Source organism: Anomaloglossus baeobatrachus, chromosome 11 (genome assembly GCF_048569485.1).
Source record: "Anomaloglossus baeobatrachus isolate aAnoBae1 chromosome 11, aAnoBae1.hap1, whole genome shotgun sequence".
Taxonomy (NCBI): domain Eukaryota; kingdom Metazoa; phylum Chordata; class Amphibia; order Anura; family Aromobatidae; genus Anomaloglossus; species Anomaloglossus baeobatrachus.
Window position 1 is genome coordinate 59,271,445 of NC_134363.1, and position 13,936 is coordinate 59,285,380.

Consider the following 13,936-nt stretch of genomic DNA (forward strand, 5'->3'; position numbering starts at 1 on the left):
TGATGGCTGCTGAGATTTATTTTTGGAAGAAATTACTCTGTACAGGTTTTAAATCAATAAGCACAATAGAAATATATGTAACACCTCAAACTGTCTTTAAACTTCCTTACAGGGATTAAACCCTTGATCCATATAACAGGGGTAGAAAGTCTAGTGTTCACCACCCAGCCGCAGACGTGTAGGGCGAGCTAGATCAGGACAGTACGCTCCGGATCAGGCCTGGAGGTGACTTGTAGCTCAGTCTCTTGGCGTGTTGCATGTTATGTTTGGAGCCAAGACAATATCAAGGTCATCTTGTACTAAAACTAGATCTGCCCTCTGTTAATACTATAAATACCAGTGTAAAACAGTCAGAAGACACTAAGAGAAAGGAGACTCCAAATCTAGAAATTAATGAAAAAAAACTGAAAACTGGTCCTGCTCTTGAAACAAAACTTGCAGATGTGGCAGAAAACTGACCATGTTTCTATAAACTTTTTATGACTACATCATATTTATCCCCAAAAGAAAGCAAAGACGATCTAAAAGAATCACACTTACAAAATCCCAAACAATTATCATTGGCAAGTGAATGGGCTCTCACATACAAATCAGTGTCGCTGTCAGGTTCCCCTGCATTCTACAGCAGTTGGCTCCCCCTGGTGACTGGAAGCAGTATGACTCATGCAGAGTGATACTGGTACCTGATCCGTGTATGAGAGCTGCAGTGCAATGCAGCTGGAACGGTGAGAGACCTGACAGCAACGCAGATCTCTGCGTGAGAGCCCATCCACCATCAGCACTTGCCAACTGTAATTGTTTGGGGTCTAAAGAGTGCAATTTTTTTGTGTGGGGCAAGTGGTGTCTGCTTTCTTTTGGTGATGTCTACTTTCTTTGATGACGCGTCTTGCTATATTCTTTAATTTTTTTTTAGCTGCTTGGAAACTTCCGTACGGAACTGCAACTTGGGCTTATATTGTAAGCATAGTTAAAAAAAATCCTACTAGAGTATTTTGAGGGAAACAGGTTACTTATAAGGCTATGTGCACACGCTGCGTTTTTTTGACGCTGCGTTTTTGTGCGTTTTTGGCCGCTAAAAACGCACAGAAACGCACCTGCGTCGAAAAAACGCGGCAAAAAACGCACGCGTTTTGCCGCGATTTGGTGCGTTTTTTTGCTGCGTTTTGCTGCGTTTTTGCTCACTGCGTCCTTATGCGTTTTTTATCAGTGAACAAAAAAAAAAAAGGTCTGATGTCATTTCCTTCAATGTGTTCTTCATTCTCCACTAGTGTATGCAGAAGAGCAGACAGCTGCAGAACTACAAGGCTCAGCATCCTCGATCCAATAGTGTATGCAGGAGAGCAGACAGCAGCTGTCGAACTACAAGGCTCAGCATCCTCCATCCAATAGTGTATGCAGGAGAGCAGACAGCAGCTGTCGAACTACAAGGCTCAGCATCCTCCTTCCAGGACTGTATGCAGGATTTCTTTGCCCCCCCCCAAAAAAAAAAATGACGTGGGCTTCGCCATATTTTTGTATGCTAGCCGGGTACAGCAGGCAGGTACGGGCTGCCCCCAACCCCCAGCTGCCTATTTGTACCCGGCTGGGAACCAAAAATATAGGGAAGCCCTTTTTTTTTTAAATTATTTCATGAATTTCATGAAATAATTTAAAAAAAAAAAATGACGTGGGCTTCGCCCCATTTTTGAGTCCAGCCGGGTACAACTAGGCAGCTGGGGATTGGAATCCACAGTGCAGGGTGCCCATGCTTTCTGGGCACCCCCGCTGTGAATTGCAGTCCCGCAGCCACCCCAGAAAATGGCGCTTTCATAGAAGCGCCATCTTCTGGCGCTGTATCCAACTCTTCCGGCTGCCCTGGTGACGGGTGGCTCGCCGGGTAATAATGGGGTTAGGGCTAGCTGTATATTATCAGCTAGCCCTAAGCCCGAAATTCATGGTGTCACGCCAATATTAGACATGGCCACCATGAATTTCTAGTAAAGATAAAAAAAAAACACAACACACAGAAAAATATTTTTATTAGAAATAAAACACAACACAATTAGTGACTCCATCTTTATTGAAATAAACCCCCCTCCGCAGTAATCCTGGGTTAGGGTCCCGCGCCGTCCAATCCGGATCCAATATCATCTGATCGGTTTGCTGGAAGGCAAAGCGATCAGATGATGTGTCAGGATCAAGTGCCTGAATCCCATCACACATCAGCTGATTGCATAAACGCCGATTATACAATCAGCTGATGCATCGGTGCAAAAAAAAAAAAAAAATAATAATACTCACTTATGTGCTGATTACCGATTACCGGCAGCTCCTGCAGCGATGGGGCGGGAGTCTGATCCCGTCCGATCGCTGCAGCAGCTGCCGGTAGGATGAAGTCTCCTGACGCATCCGCTGATACCGGCCGGGCGCCCGCGTCAGCCCGAGACTCGATCAGCTGATGCGTCAGGTGACTGCATCAGGTGATCCATCGCCAGGTCCTGTAAGCAAGGTCCTGCATCCATCGGAGCTTTCCCGGCCGTCTGCACACAGCCGGAGCGGGGGTGGCGATACCGTGAGAGGAGATGGGAGCGGGCATGGCACCGGGAGGCTGCAGTCAGGTGAGTATAACTTTTTTTTTTTTTTTCTACTGTTAACTTTTGTTTTCGCAGCCGCTTCCACCTCCTGCCTGTACATGGCGCCGCACGGCAGCATACATGCACAGGACGGGAGGTGGAAGCGACGGTGACGGTACCGGGAGGATTCACGCTTCTGTGTATACTGACAGAAGGAATCCTCTTCCTGTACACGTCACTTTACTACCCACCTCCTGCGTTTATAGCTGCGTTTTTGGTCTTAGAAACGCACCAAAACGCAGCTATTTGCGTTTCTCATTGCGTCTTTCAACATCCCATTGAACTCAATGGATGAAAAGCGCAGTGAAAAACGCGGGAATAATTGACATGCTGCGTTTTTGTGGTCACCACAAAAACGCAGCTGAAAAAAAACGCTGTGTGGGGACAGCAAAAATGAAAACTCATAGACTTTGCTGGGGAAGCAAAGTCATGCAGTTATGAGGCCAAAAACGCACCCGAAAAACGCACCGTGTGCACATAGCCTAAAATTGTCTGTTTTAGTATTTTAGCAGGCGTGCTACTGCGTTCCACAGGCTGCGTTTGCGGCTCACCAACGGGATTTCCTGCATCACCCAATTTGCCCTCCCCCTGGCTTTAAATGGCAATCACCAGGCAGCACCTCAAGACTCCATGTGTTCCCATTCCACGGCACGGCATTTGCTTCCTCACTCTAACCAGGTAACCAATGGGGACTATCTGCCCCCTGGGGGCTTTCTACCACATGCTGTTCACTTTAGACTTATAGCAATCTACCCTTATACCTTCACAGATCCTCATAGGGGGTTATATGTACGGGGTCTTGATACCCTACCCTCATCTGGAATAACAAGGTTTGTGTTATATTCCCCAATGTGTTACTAGAGATGTTTGCCAAATCAAGGGATATATATCTGTCTGTATGCACCTTTATATGTCACAGGTTCATAAGCTTGGGAGTCCTGCCATTCCACTATATACCATTGATCCACTTTACTGACAGCATACGTGGTGAGTCTGTGATATCTCATATTGCTCATCTGGGCTATTATATACAGGGGTGAATAATGCATTATTGCTAAGTCAGCATATTCCTATATATTTCTTTATCTATTAGAGTTCCATATGTATGGAGTTAAGCCATTCCACTATATAAACTGATCTTCCTGATCAATACACATTGTGGTGAGTTTCACGCATTATGTATTAATTTCCGGGGGCCGCTCCACATATGGATTTCTCCAGTATAATATAATTTCTTTTTGTGCCATCCAATAGGCCGCATATTACAGTATGTACATGAATACTATATCTTTGAGAAGTGTATCCCACATATAGTAGCAAAGGTAATTCCTCTGACTTACATTCATTTATATACCTATATTCTACAAACTACATGAGGTATCTTTGAGCCTCTGTCTCTTCGTTTTCTGCAAACAGAGTAGTATATAACTCATGCTGTTCATTTTTATCTTAGGTAGATATTTTAAGTTCAAATACAACACGTGTGAACAATCTTTTCACCATCCTTATACTTCATATACTCTCTTTGGTACGTATTGTTGACAGAATATTTCTGTGTCTTTGTATTAATAATGAGATCTCAACCTTAGTTTACTTGACGCATATCTTGCTCTATATTTATACCTTGGTATGTCTATTCATGTATGTACATATTGGTCTTTTTGCGTATTTATGTTTCATGCATTGTAAAGAGGTTTTTGCATGTATGTCTAAATAATAATAATAATAATAATAATAATTGTACCCTGACTTAATCTTATTTTTCTTTTTGTTATCTCTGTTTAACCACAGATCATAAATTTGATAAAGGCCTGAGTGTAAAGGCCAAAACGTCAAAATATATATTTTTTTTCTACACACCTTTGCATGAATAAAAACTGAATCAAAACTATCAAAAACTCGTTGCTTTTCATGACTTTCTGAGTGCCCGAGTTATCCCTCTATTAGTATTTTAGACTTTTGATACTCACCACTTCTCGTCCAGCTCTGACAGCCATCAGGTCTTGGATGTCTCCATCAACTGTAAAAACATTTGCTATATTAGTTTCTTACACACACAACCAATACCTCTATAATTCCACTTGTTATAGGTGTTTAGTGTCTGTTTCTCCTGGATGCTTTACGATGACTTACCAAATGACTGTCCGCCTGAACTACTTTTCTGTTGCATTTGTGGATTTTGTGGGATTTGCAAGCTCTTCTCTTGTCGTGTCACTTGACTGTAAAGTTCATTCTATACATATAAAAAAATATTTTATAGAATAAGAAATAAAAAATAAATTTAAAAAAAATATATAAATAAACAGCTAGAATACAAAAAATATTTTTTTAAAAATATAAATATAATCACAGCTAAAATATAAAAAATACAAAATCTATTTAAAAATGTGATTAAAATAAACAGCTAGAATACAAAAAACAATGAAATTGTTTTATTTATATTTTTAAAAAATTATCACAGCTAAAATAATTAAAAAAACTAACAAAATGTAAGTAAAAAACACAGCTAGAATACAAAAAATTAAAAAAAAAATATAAAAAAAATAATCACAGCTACAAATATAAAAATAATTAAAAAATCTATTTAAAAAAAATATAAAAATAAACACAGCTTAAAAGAGATTTATTTCAATTTTCTAATAGCAAGGAATAGTATAAAATAAAATATACATGGATCCACCAGTGAATTCCTCCGCAGCTCCAGTACCAGTCCCAGTTTACTTTGCTGTACCTCCATGGAACATGTAATTGCTGCAGCCAAAGTACACAGAGACTGGTAGTGACCACCAAGGTATGGTATTGCTTTATTTTATACCATTTCTTGCTATTGCGAAAAATATATAAAAATAATAATTCTTTACAATTTCCTAATTGGTAACTCTGGCCATTATAGATCCAGATACCTTGGAATTGCTTGACTGCTGCATCTGTGGAACTGGACTGATATTGATTTGAGGGCTCGGTGAGGAGGAGTTTGGGGTCTTCCCAATTCTGCGCTGTGATTCCCGCTCCAGGATCTCCGCCGGGGTGACGTAGTGCGTCTGCGGCTGTTTCCATTGTCTTTGTGGATAGAAGGAAGTGGAGATACTTGTGCTCTGCTGACTTATCTTCTCCTGGGTGTTTCTTAAAATAAGGACAATACGTAGAGATGATACACATTTATATATAGCAAGTTATCCTAACCACAGGCTTTCATTCACCATAATCAAAGGTTAATTTTGCCGCCATAACTATCTAAATAGACCATCGCAGATTAAGTGGCTTATTGTCCAACACCAGTATCCAGTATCAAGGGTAAAAGCCTCACTAGACCCTCCTCAATCTAGTCAGTGACCCTCATATACCAATAGGCACAATGTGTCGGTCCTTGCCGTGGTGATTTATGGCTTTACAATATGTTATCGGTGCTCAAGGGAGGTATAGATGGACCCTGGCTCCTCATCTCCTTCCTCTGTTGTCAGCAAAATTTTTTTCAGGCCAGGGGCGAATAGTTTTGGGCTCGAGTCCAAATAATCCACTACTTTCTTGCAACCTCCACCCCTTTTTCTTCAAATATTTCCATCATAATTCATGGACACATTTGTGGGAAAAGGGGGTTGAGGTTATTATTATTATTTATTATAGCGCCATTTATTCCATGGTGCTTTACAAGTGAAAGAGGGTATACGTACAACAATCATTAACTGTACAAAACAGACTGGTATAGGAGGAGAGAGGTTGCAAGTTTCTCTTTGGATGGGTAAGAAGGTGGTGGATTTTTTGGTCTCGAACCTAAAAATGTTCTCGTGAAGCACAGAAAAAGTTCTAAACTACAACCAGTAAAGGATGAATACATTATACACCTTATTTTATGACTCAAACTGTTAAGAAAAGGAGACAGAAACACCCTAAAAGTTACAAAGATTCAGTATAACTCATTGCCGTCATACCGAAGGGCTGCAGGTCTCTTGGCGTTATCTCCGGTTTTGGAATCAGACACGGCACTATTAATATCTTCACAAATCAACTCCGCCTGGAAAAGTAAAAACAAATTAGTGAGAAACTGATACTTTACCTGGTTTATTTCTCACAGTCCTTGATCCAAGTGTCTTACCCCAATATCATCACACTGAAAGAAGTGAACGTCTGCTTTGGGTTGGTATCTTTCCTGGCAAACTAACACCAACAGAGATCGGTGCCTGTTTTCTGGGATAAAAGTATTGCAACGCTGGATGGTTGGAATCAAAAACACTTCTAGCTCCTCCTGCATACACACACAAACAAAATAAAAATGAAGAAGTCGCATGATAAATTATAATACATTATGTGTATATATATATATTTTGTATATATATATATATATATATATATATATATATATATATATATATATATATATACATATACACATACATACACATATACATATACACACACACATACACATACACATACACATATACATATATATATTCATATTCACACACACATACATACGTTTATTTTTGACAGATAAAATGCAAAATGAACAAAAAACAAAAGAGAATTCTAAATCAATCAATATTTGGTGTGACCACCCTTTCCCTTCAAAGCAGCTTCAATTCTTCTAGGTACACGTGCACAAAGGTTATAAGTAACCGAATACACCAAACAAGTGATGATCATTTTAATGGATAGGGTAAAACACAATCATTAACTGAAACAGTTGGGTTGGAGGCTTGAAATTCTTTTGTAACCTTAACTTTGTAACAGCGTTTGGCTGTTAACTGACCAAGTTTTATGTCCTATATGCCATTGTGAAACTGAGCACAACAATAAGACACAAGATAGTTATTCTGCATCAGCAAGGTGTCTCCCAAGCAAATATTTCAAAGCAGACTGGGGGTTCAGGGTGAACTGTTTAAGATCTTTTGAAGAAGCATCAATAAATTGGAAACATTGTAGATTGTAGCTGCAGTGGTCAGCAATGAAACTTCATACTTACTTCCATTCTAAATTTGAAGATGTCCAGCAGTGCCATCATATCAGAAGTAGCAATAGTCGCTGGGTCCCAGCTACACCCATCTACTGTTTAGAGAAGTGTAGCCAGAAGATATCTTCATGGTAGAATTGTGTCCAGAAAACCATACCTTCCACATGGATACAAGGCCAAGTGAGTCAATTGAGCCCAAAAACATAGGAACTGGGATGCAGAAAAATGGCAGCAGGTGCTCTAGAGCAGAGAGTCAAAATGTGAAATACTTGGACCTAACAGAAGGTAATTTGTTTGCTGGAGTGTTGGAGAGTGGCTCAATAATGAGCGTCTGCAAAAACAGTGAAGCACGGTCTTTGCAAGCGTGAGAGTACATTTCAGAAAATAGAGTTGGGAATTTGATTAGGAATACTGGTGTCCTCATAAATGAGAAATACAAGCAGATACTTATCCATCATGCAAAACCATCAGGGAGGTATCCGATTGGCTCCAAATATATTCTGTAGCAGGATAATGATTCTAAACACACAACCAAAGTAATTAAGAGCTATCTTCAGCATAAAGAAGAACAAGGAATCCTGTAAGTGATGATCCGGCCCCCAAAGAGCCCTAGAAGTGATGATCCTGGTCCCCGCAGCACCCTGAAAGTGACGATCTTGGTCCCCGCAGCACCCTGAAAGTGACGATCTTGGTCCCCGCAGAGCCCTGGAAGTGACGATCCTGGTCCCCGCAGAGCCCTGGAAGTGATGATCCAGTCCCCACAGAGCCCTGATCTCACATCATCCAGTCTGTCTAGGATCACATGAAGAGACTAAAGGATTTTCACAAGTCTTATACACAGAAGATCTGGGGTTAGTTGTCTAAGATGTTTGGCACAACGTCCTTGCTGAGTTCCTTCAAAATTTGTGTAAGTTTACCAAGAAAAACTGATGAAGGTAAAGTGTGGTCACTAAATATTGATCTGAATTAGATATATATCTATGATCGATATACACAAAACACAATACTGATGGAAGTAGTAGAGGTTGTCCTTGTAAGAGTAGCTTTTCTTTATATTTTATTGTGAATCTTGATTGAAATCCACAATTACATTGTTGGTCACAAAACCTTAAGAGATATGCGCAGGGGATAAACCTGGAGCAGAATAGAGAAGGAGGGTGTATAGACACAAACTAAATATTATCTATCACAACCAAGAAATGTACCTTGGAATCCACATCTAGAAGTTTAACACTGGAGCTGTTGACTTGGAGGACCATCTCTTGGATCCAGATTCTGCCTTTAGCATCCATCATGTTAAGTTTGCGAATTGCATCTTCCACTGTGTGGACGTCATCTTCTTCATCAATTGTAAAAGTCACCAAATGCTACAAAAAAAAAAAAAAACGCAGTCAATGGAAGGAATAATCAATTTCAATATTTACATGAAGACAAAAAAATTATCCATGGATGCTCCTTTTAGAAATAGGGAAGTGACTATGAAAAGTGCTCAAACATTTAAGATAATGTTTGGCTGAACCTGACCGCCACGCTATACACAAAATGTTATCAATGGGGAGAGTAGAGTACCCTACTGCCAGACACCTTCCACTAAAACCAAAGGATTGTGTTCTGAAGGTCAACATGCCTGCTCCTTCTTTTCCTCCTAAATCTGCCCTCAATGGCAAGTCAAATCATAAGGGTAATCAGATGATTGGCCAGGCAAGTTCAGCCAATATTAATTTAAAGTGTATTGAGGTGTAAGAGTACTAGGTTGGTATAAAAACAATAAAGCATATTTTTAAAAGCCCCCATACATATTAGACTAAAGTTAGCTGAACTTGACTATCATTTGGACTAATTACAAATACTCTTCTCCAACAGAGGATCATATCTGACCATCCACTACAGCTTTGAGCGTGAGATTACCTTCATTTTATAGACAATCATCTTGGTTATCTCATACATAAATAAGACTTGCAACTATTTAGTGTATGATTAGTTATGCAGATTCTTATGTCACTGCATTGTTACTGTTTTGCTTCTAGAAATCTAAATTTTTTATTTTTATTTTTTTGTTAGAATTTTGTAAATCCACCTTTTGGCTTTCATCATGGCCTGAATCCTTCTGGGCTGTTGATCAGATTCAAGCATGTCCCAGGTTTCTTCTACGTTTTTCCAATGATGGTGTATACTGGCCAGCTCACTTGGATATGTATACAGCTTTTTCTTCAACTCTACCCACAAGTGTTAGAATGGGTTGAGGTCTGGGGACAATCCAGCACCTTGACTTCATTGTCATTGAACCATTTCTTCGCCAATCTCGCCGTATGCTTCGGGTCATTGTCCTGCTGGAACACTATGTCGTCCTTTTCACACTGAGTACTCGATCGTAGGAAGTAACTCGTCTTGTAGGACACTCGCATATAACTCAGCCTTCAAGTATCTAACACATTTGGCTGTGAAACAGCCCCATATCATCAGGCTTCCTCCACTCAACTTGACTGTTCCTTCAATTTCTTGATTCGCTAGTCCCCTTTTTCCCTTTTTTCTTCCAGACCCTTTTGCACCCATTCAGAGCCTAGTCTATTCACTTTCACCCATTTCCAATCTTCTACTATTCACTTTTCGTACGTTTTGCAAACTTGTCTTATGACAACATTGACGTTGAGGCTTCTCCACCTTTTTTCGGGCCACCATTCCAGACTTGTATAATGCGCGTCACTTGGTGCTTGGATGGACGTCTGTGATCTCACTATTAGGAAGCATACGAGCCGCCTCCACTGTCGGGTTTGTTGCACCAGAACTGATAGACCTTGTGATGAGCTGATTTCTTGACTCCAATATTTTGCCTGGACTTCACCTCTTGGCTTTTGAATGGGTTGACAGATTTAATTTTATATTTTTCCAATTGTTGTGGCCTCAGATGATTTAGTTTGGCAGTTTTCTTGGCCGAGAGATCACTACTGATGAGCTGGATGATGCCATTTCTCTTTTCTTGGGAAGTCTTCATGGCTGCTCCTCGATTCGAACCAGTGACCTTTCGCTTGGGAATCAACCTAATAACCCACTGAACTAATAGGGAATGTGAGAACAGGTTGTAATTTGTACTGTACAGGAAGAAAAAGATTTCTCCACCAACAGGAGCAAAACAGTAACAATGCAGTGACATGACAAGAATCTGTATACTTAATCATATACTAAATAGTTCCAAGTCAAATTTATGTATGAGATAGCCAAGATCATTGTCTATAAAATGCAGGTAGTCTCACACTGAAAGTTGCAGTGGATGGTGGGATATGGAGCTTGAAAATCAAAAGTTCAAAACATTGTTACCCTTTCGGGTCCTTAAAACCACATGATCATGTGAGCAGGACACATACGGAAGAACTGCAAAAAGGCGAGAGTTACGCACCTCGTAGCTGTATGAAGTGCTTTAATTTTTTTCTCAACCTGATCCAAATATGTGGAACGCTTCCGAGTTGAGACAATCTCAATTAAACCGAACATTGACATTGTAGAACATATGCTGTTATGGAGGCTTTGTATGGACCAATAAGTCTATTAGATTGCAAATCTGGACTAATCGCAAATCAAATCTTTGGTTTTATGCCAAGATTTTCTATATAGGTGCAGCAAGGTTCATCTCGACTATTAGCCATAACTAGATTAGCATAATGCGTGTACAATGCACGGCCAGGGATTAATAGCTAAGCCCCAATGAGGCCATTAGTGGGTGTGCCCGGCATTGCACATTGACAGATATGTATTGCTACTGTTTCTATTTTACATTCAATTACTCATTTATATTTGCATTTCCGATGTGAAAAAAATATCACTTGGGTGTGGCACTAAAAAAAAGCCTCGGTTACTTAAAGCCCGGCCTGAAGGCTATTGTTGTCCTTGACGTCACGCTCCTGTCCCGCATATAAATAACTACCACATCTGACACATGGAGACATCTTGCAAGTGTTTATGTAATGAGGAAAGTTCAGAATAAACTTTAAGTGAAAAATATTTTCTAGGCAATATATGGGATAGGCCGAGGGTGCAGTGTTTTCATGTGACAGCAATCAACAAGGGAGAGTGGTTAGATCAAATAAACAATACAAATTGTAGTAAATAGTATTTAGAAGGTTATCTATAGTTCATTTCTATTTGGGAGTTCAATTTTAAAAATTTTATATATTTAGTATATATACAAAGAAAGAAAAGTGTGTCACAATATAGAACATTACCGACCAAATACAAAAAAAAAATTGGGAAAAGAAACTGCTTCCTTAAAGGGGTTTCTCTGGTCTAGATCAGCAGTTTTCAAATATTTTAACGAGTACCTGTCATTGGGGGAAAAGTGGACAGTTATTTTATTTCTACTGCTACTCAATATCTTCCCTTTTTTCTGATTATTTATACGGTTACAGAGATATCTGCCTTTTTAACTAGTACTCTCTTCTATGGTCTTTGAAAAGGGGTGTGGCTGACAGGATCCTCAGGGGTGGGACTGACAGGATCCTTTGGGGCGTGTCTTTAGACTGCTCTGCATTATTACCCTGTGAGCCACACCCTCTCATCAAGACCATAAAAATTAGCACAAAATAAAAAGACCAAAACCTTTAGAACCTTATACTGGCTTTTAAAAAAAAAATAAAAAAATATCAATGCAACTGTGAGGGGAGGAGCTGAAATAAAATTAGAGGAAAAAAAATGGATGCTTTTCCTCAAATATTGCTAGAGGAAGTGGTTAAAATTTGAATTGAATGGGACCACAGGTTGAGCTCATCATTGGGGGCCAAGCAGTGAGACTCCTGTGGTAAGCCTATCAATGAAGGAACCTTTTTACAAAAAAAGATTAAAAAAATCCCCTTTATGAAGATGTGTATCACAGAAAAAAGAAGCAGTGGACAGAAAAACTGGTCGCTATGTTAGGACATAGTTATAGTGGGTGTAGAGGTAGCAGCCACACCAAAAAAGGCATAGAGTAAGTGGCCAGCACATGGGGCGAGGCAAGATTTTGTGCCTTAACCTGTAAGCTTAGAGTTCCTTCCTTTCATTAATCCAGTATTGAACCCTTAAACCTCAGGCACATATATATTGTATTGAGGAATATACTTCTGTTTTTTTTTTCTTTTTAGTAAAAGTATAAAAATAAAATGATTACTCTTATGTAATAATATTATTACTCTAGCCTCATCTATAACCCTAAGTCCAACCCCGGCCCGCACTCCAACCCCGGCCCGCACTCCAACCCCGGCCCGCACTCCAACCCCGGCCCGCACTCCAACCCCGGCCCGCACTCCAACCCCGGCCCGCACTCCAACCCCGGCCCGCACTCCAACCCCGGCCCGCACTCCAACCCCGGCCCGCACTCCAACCCCGGCCCGCACTCCAACCCCGGCCCGCACTCCAACCCCGGCCCGCACTCCAACCCCGGCCCGCACTCCAACCCCGGCCCGCACTCCAACCCCGGCCCGCACTCCAACCCCGGCCCGCACTCCAACCCCGGCCCGCACTCCAACCCCGGCCCGCACTCCAACCCCGGCCCGCACTCCAACCCCGGCCCGCACTCCAACCCCGGCCCGCACTCCAACCCCGGCCCGCACTCCAACCCCGGCCCGCACTCCAACCCCGGCCCGCACTCCAACCCCGGCCCGCACTCCAACCCCGGCCCGCACTCCAACCCCGGCCCGCACTCCAACCCCGGCCCGCACTCCAACCCCGGCCCGCACTCCAACCCCGGCCCGCACTCCAACCCCGGCCCGCACTCCAACCCCGGCCCGCACTCCAACCCCGGCCCGCACTCCAACCCCGGCCCGCACTCCAACCCCGGCCCTAAATCGAGTTAGGGCTGGGGTTAGAATGCTAGTCTTCTGTCTTCTCTCTTACAGCTTATGCAGATTGCAGCCATGGAAATGAGTGTCCATGGCTGCTGCACTCTGCATAAACAACAGCTGAAAAAGCTCACTTTAGTATACTGAGCTTTGATATTTTGGTAACTGCCTATGAAGAATGCAGCATTAAATACCAAACTCATCTCAAGACTATGGTGCTGGGGATAAACCCTCACCCCACCCTAGGTCATTATCTGTGCTTGGCGCATATGAGAATACACCAGTATGAAAAAGGCATATGGGAAACCTTACATTAGGGGACATGACTTCGTCTTCTTGACACTGAATATTAGGAATACAGCATTTTCAGATAATAACTGGCTTCATGTCAGATATTTGTCAGGTGTGTCATAAGCGACATTCATCCGACAGGCTCTTTAATAACAGAGGAGTCTGTGGATCATTTTATTATGACATCTCATGCTGAGCGCAGGGAACAATGTGGTGTATGACTCTACAATAGTGCGGTATAAGGGGGAATGTCATTGTGCGCATACTTCCCTGGT

General features: G+C 41.5%; 1 protein-coding gene across 3 annotated transcripts in view; it reads right to left on the bottom strand.

Moving 5' to 3' along the window:
* The window catches only part of EPS8L1 (EPS8 signaling adaptor L1), a 153,878-nt gene that overhangs the window by 52,644 nt on the left and 87,298 nt on the right, over positions 1-13,936 (bottom strand). For all 3 annotated transcript variants that reach the window (XM_075328704.1, XM_075328705.1, XM_075328703.1), the window contains exons 5-10: positions 8,769-8,930; positions 6,706-6,855; positions 6,542-6,624; positions 5,516-5,735; positions 4,746-4,845; positions 4,583-4,632 (exon numbers count right to left, since the gene is read on the bottom strand). In XM_075328704.1, the coding sequence (XP_075184819.1) occupies positions 4,583-4,632; positions 4,746-4,845; positions 5,516-5,735; positions 6,542-6,624; positions 6,706-6,855; positions 8,769-8,930 (765 nt within the window). The remainder of the gene's footprint in view (positions 1-4,582; positions 4,633-4,745; positions 4,846-5,515; positions 5,736-6,541; positions 6,625-6,705; positions 6,856-8,768; positions 8,931-13,936) is intronic.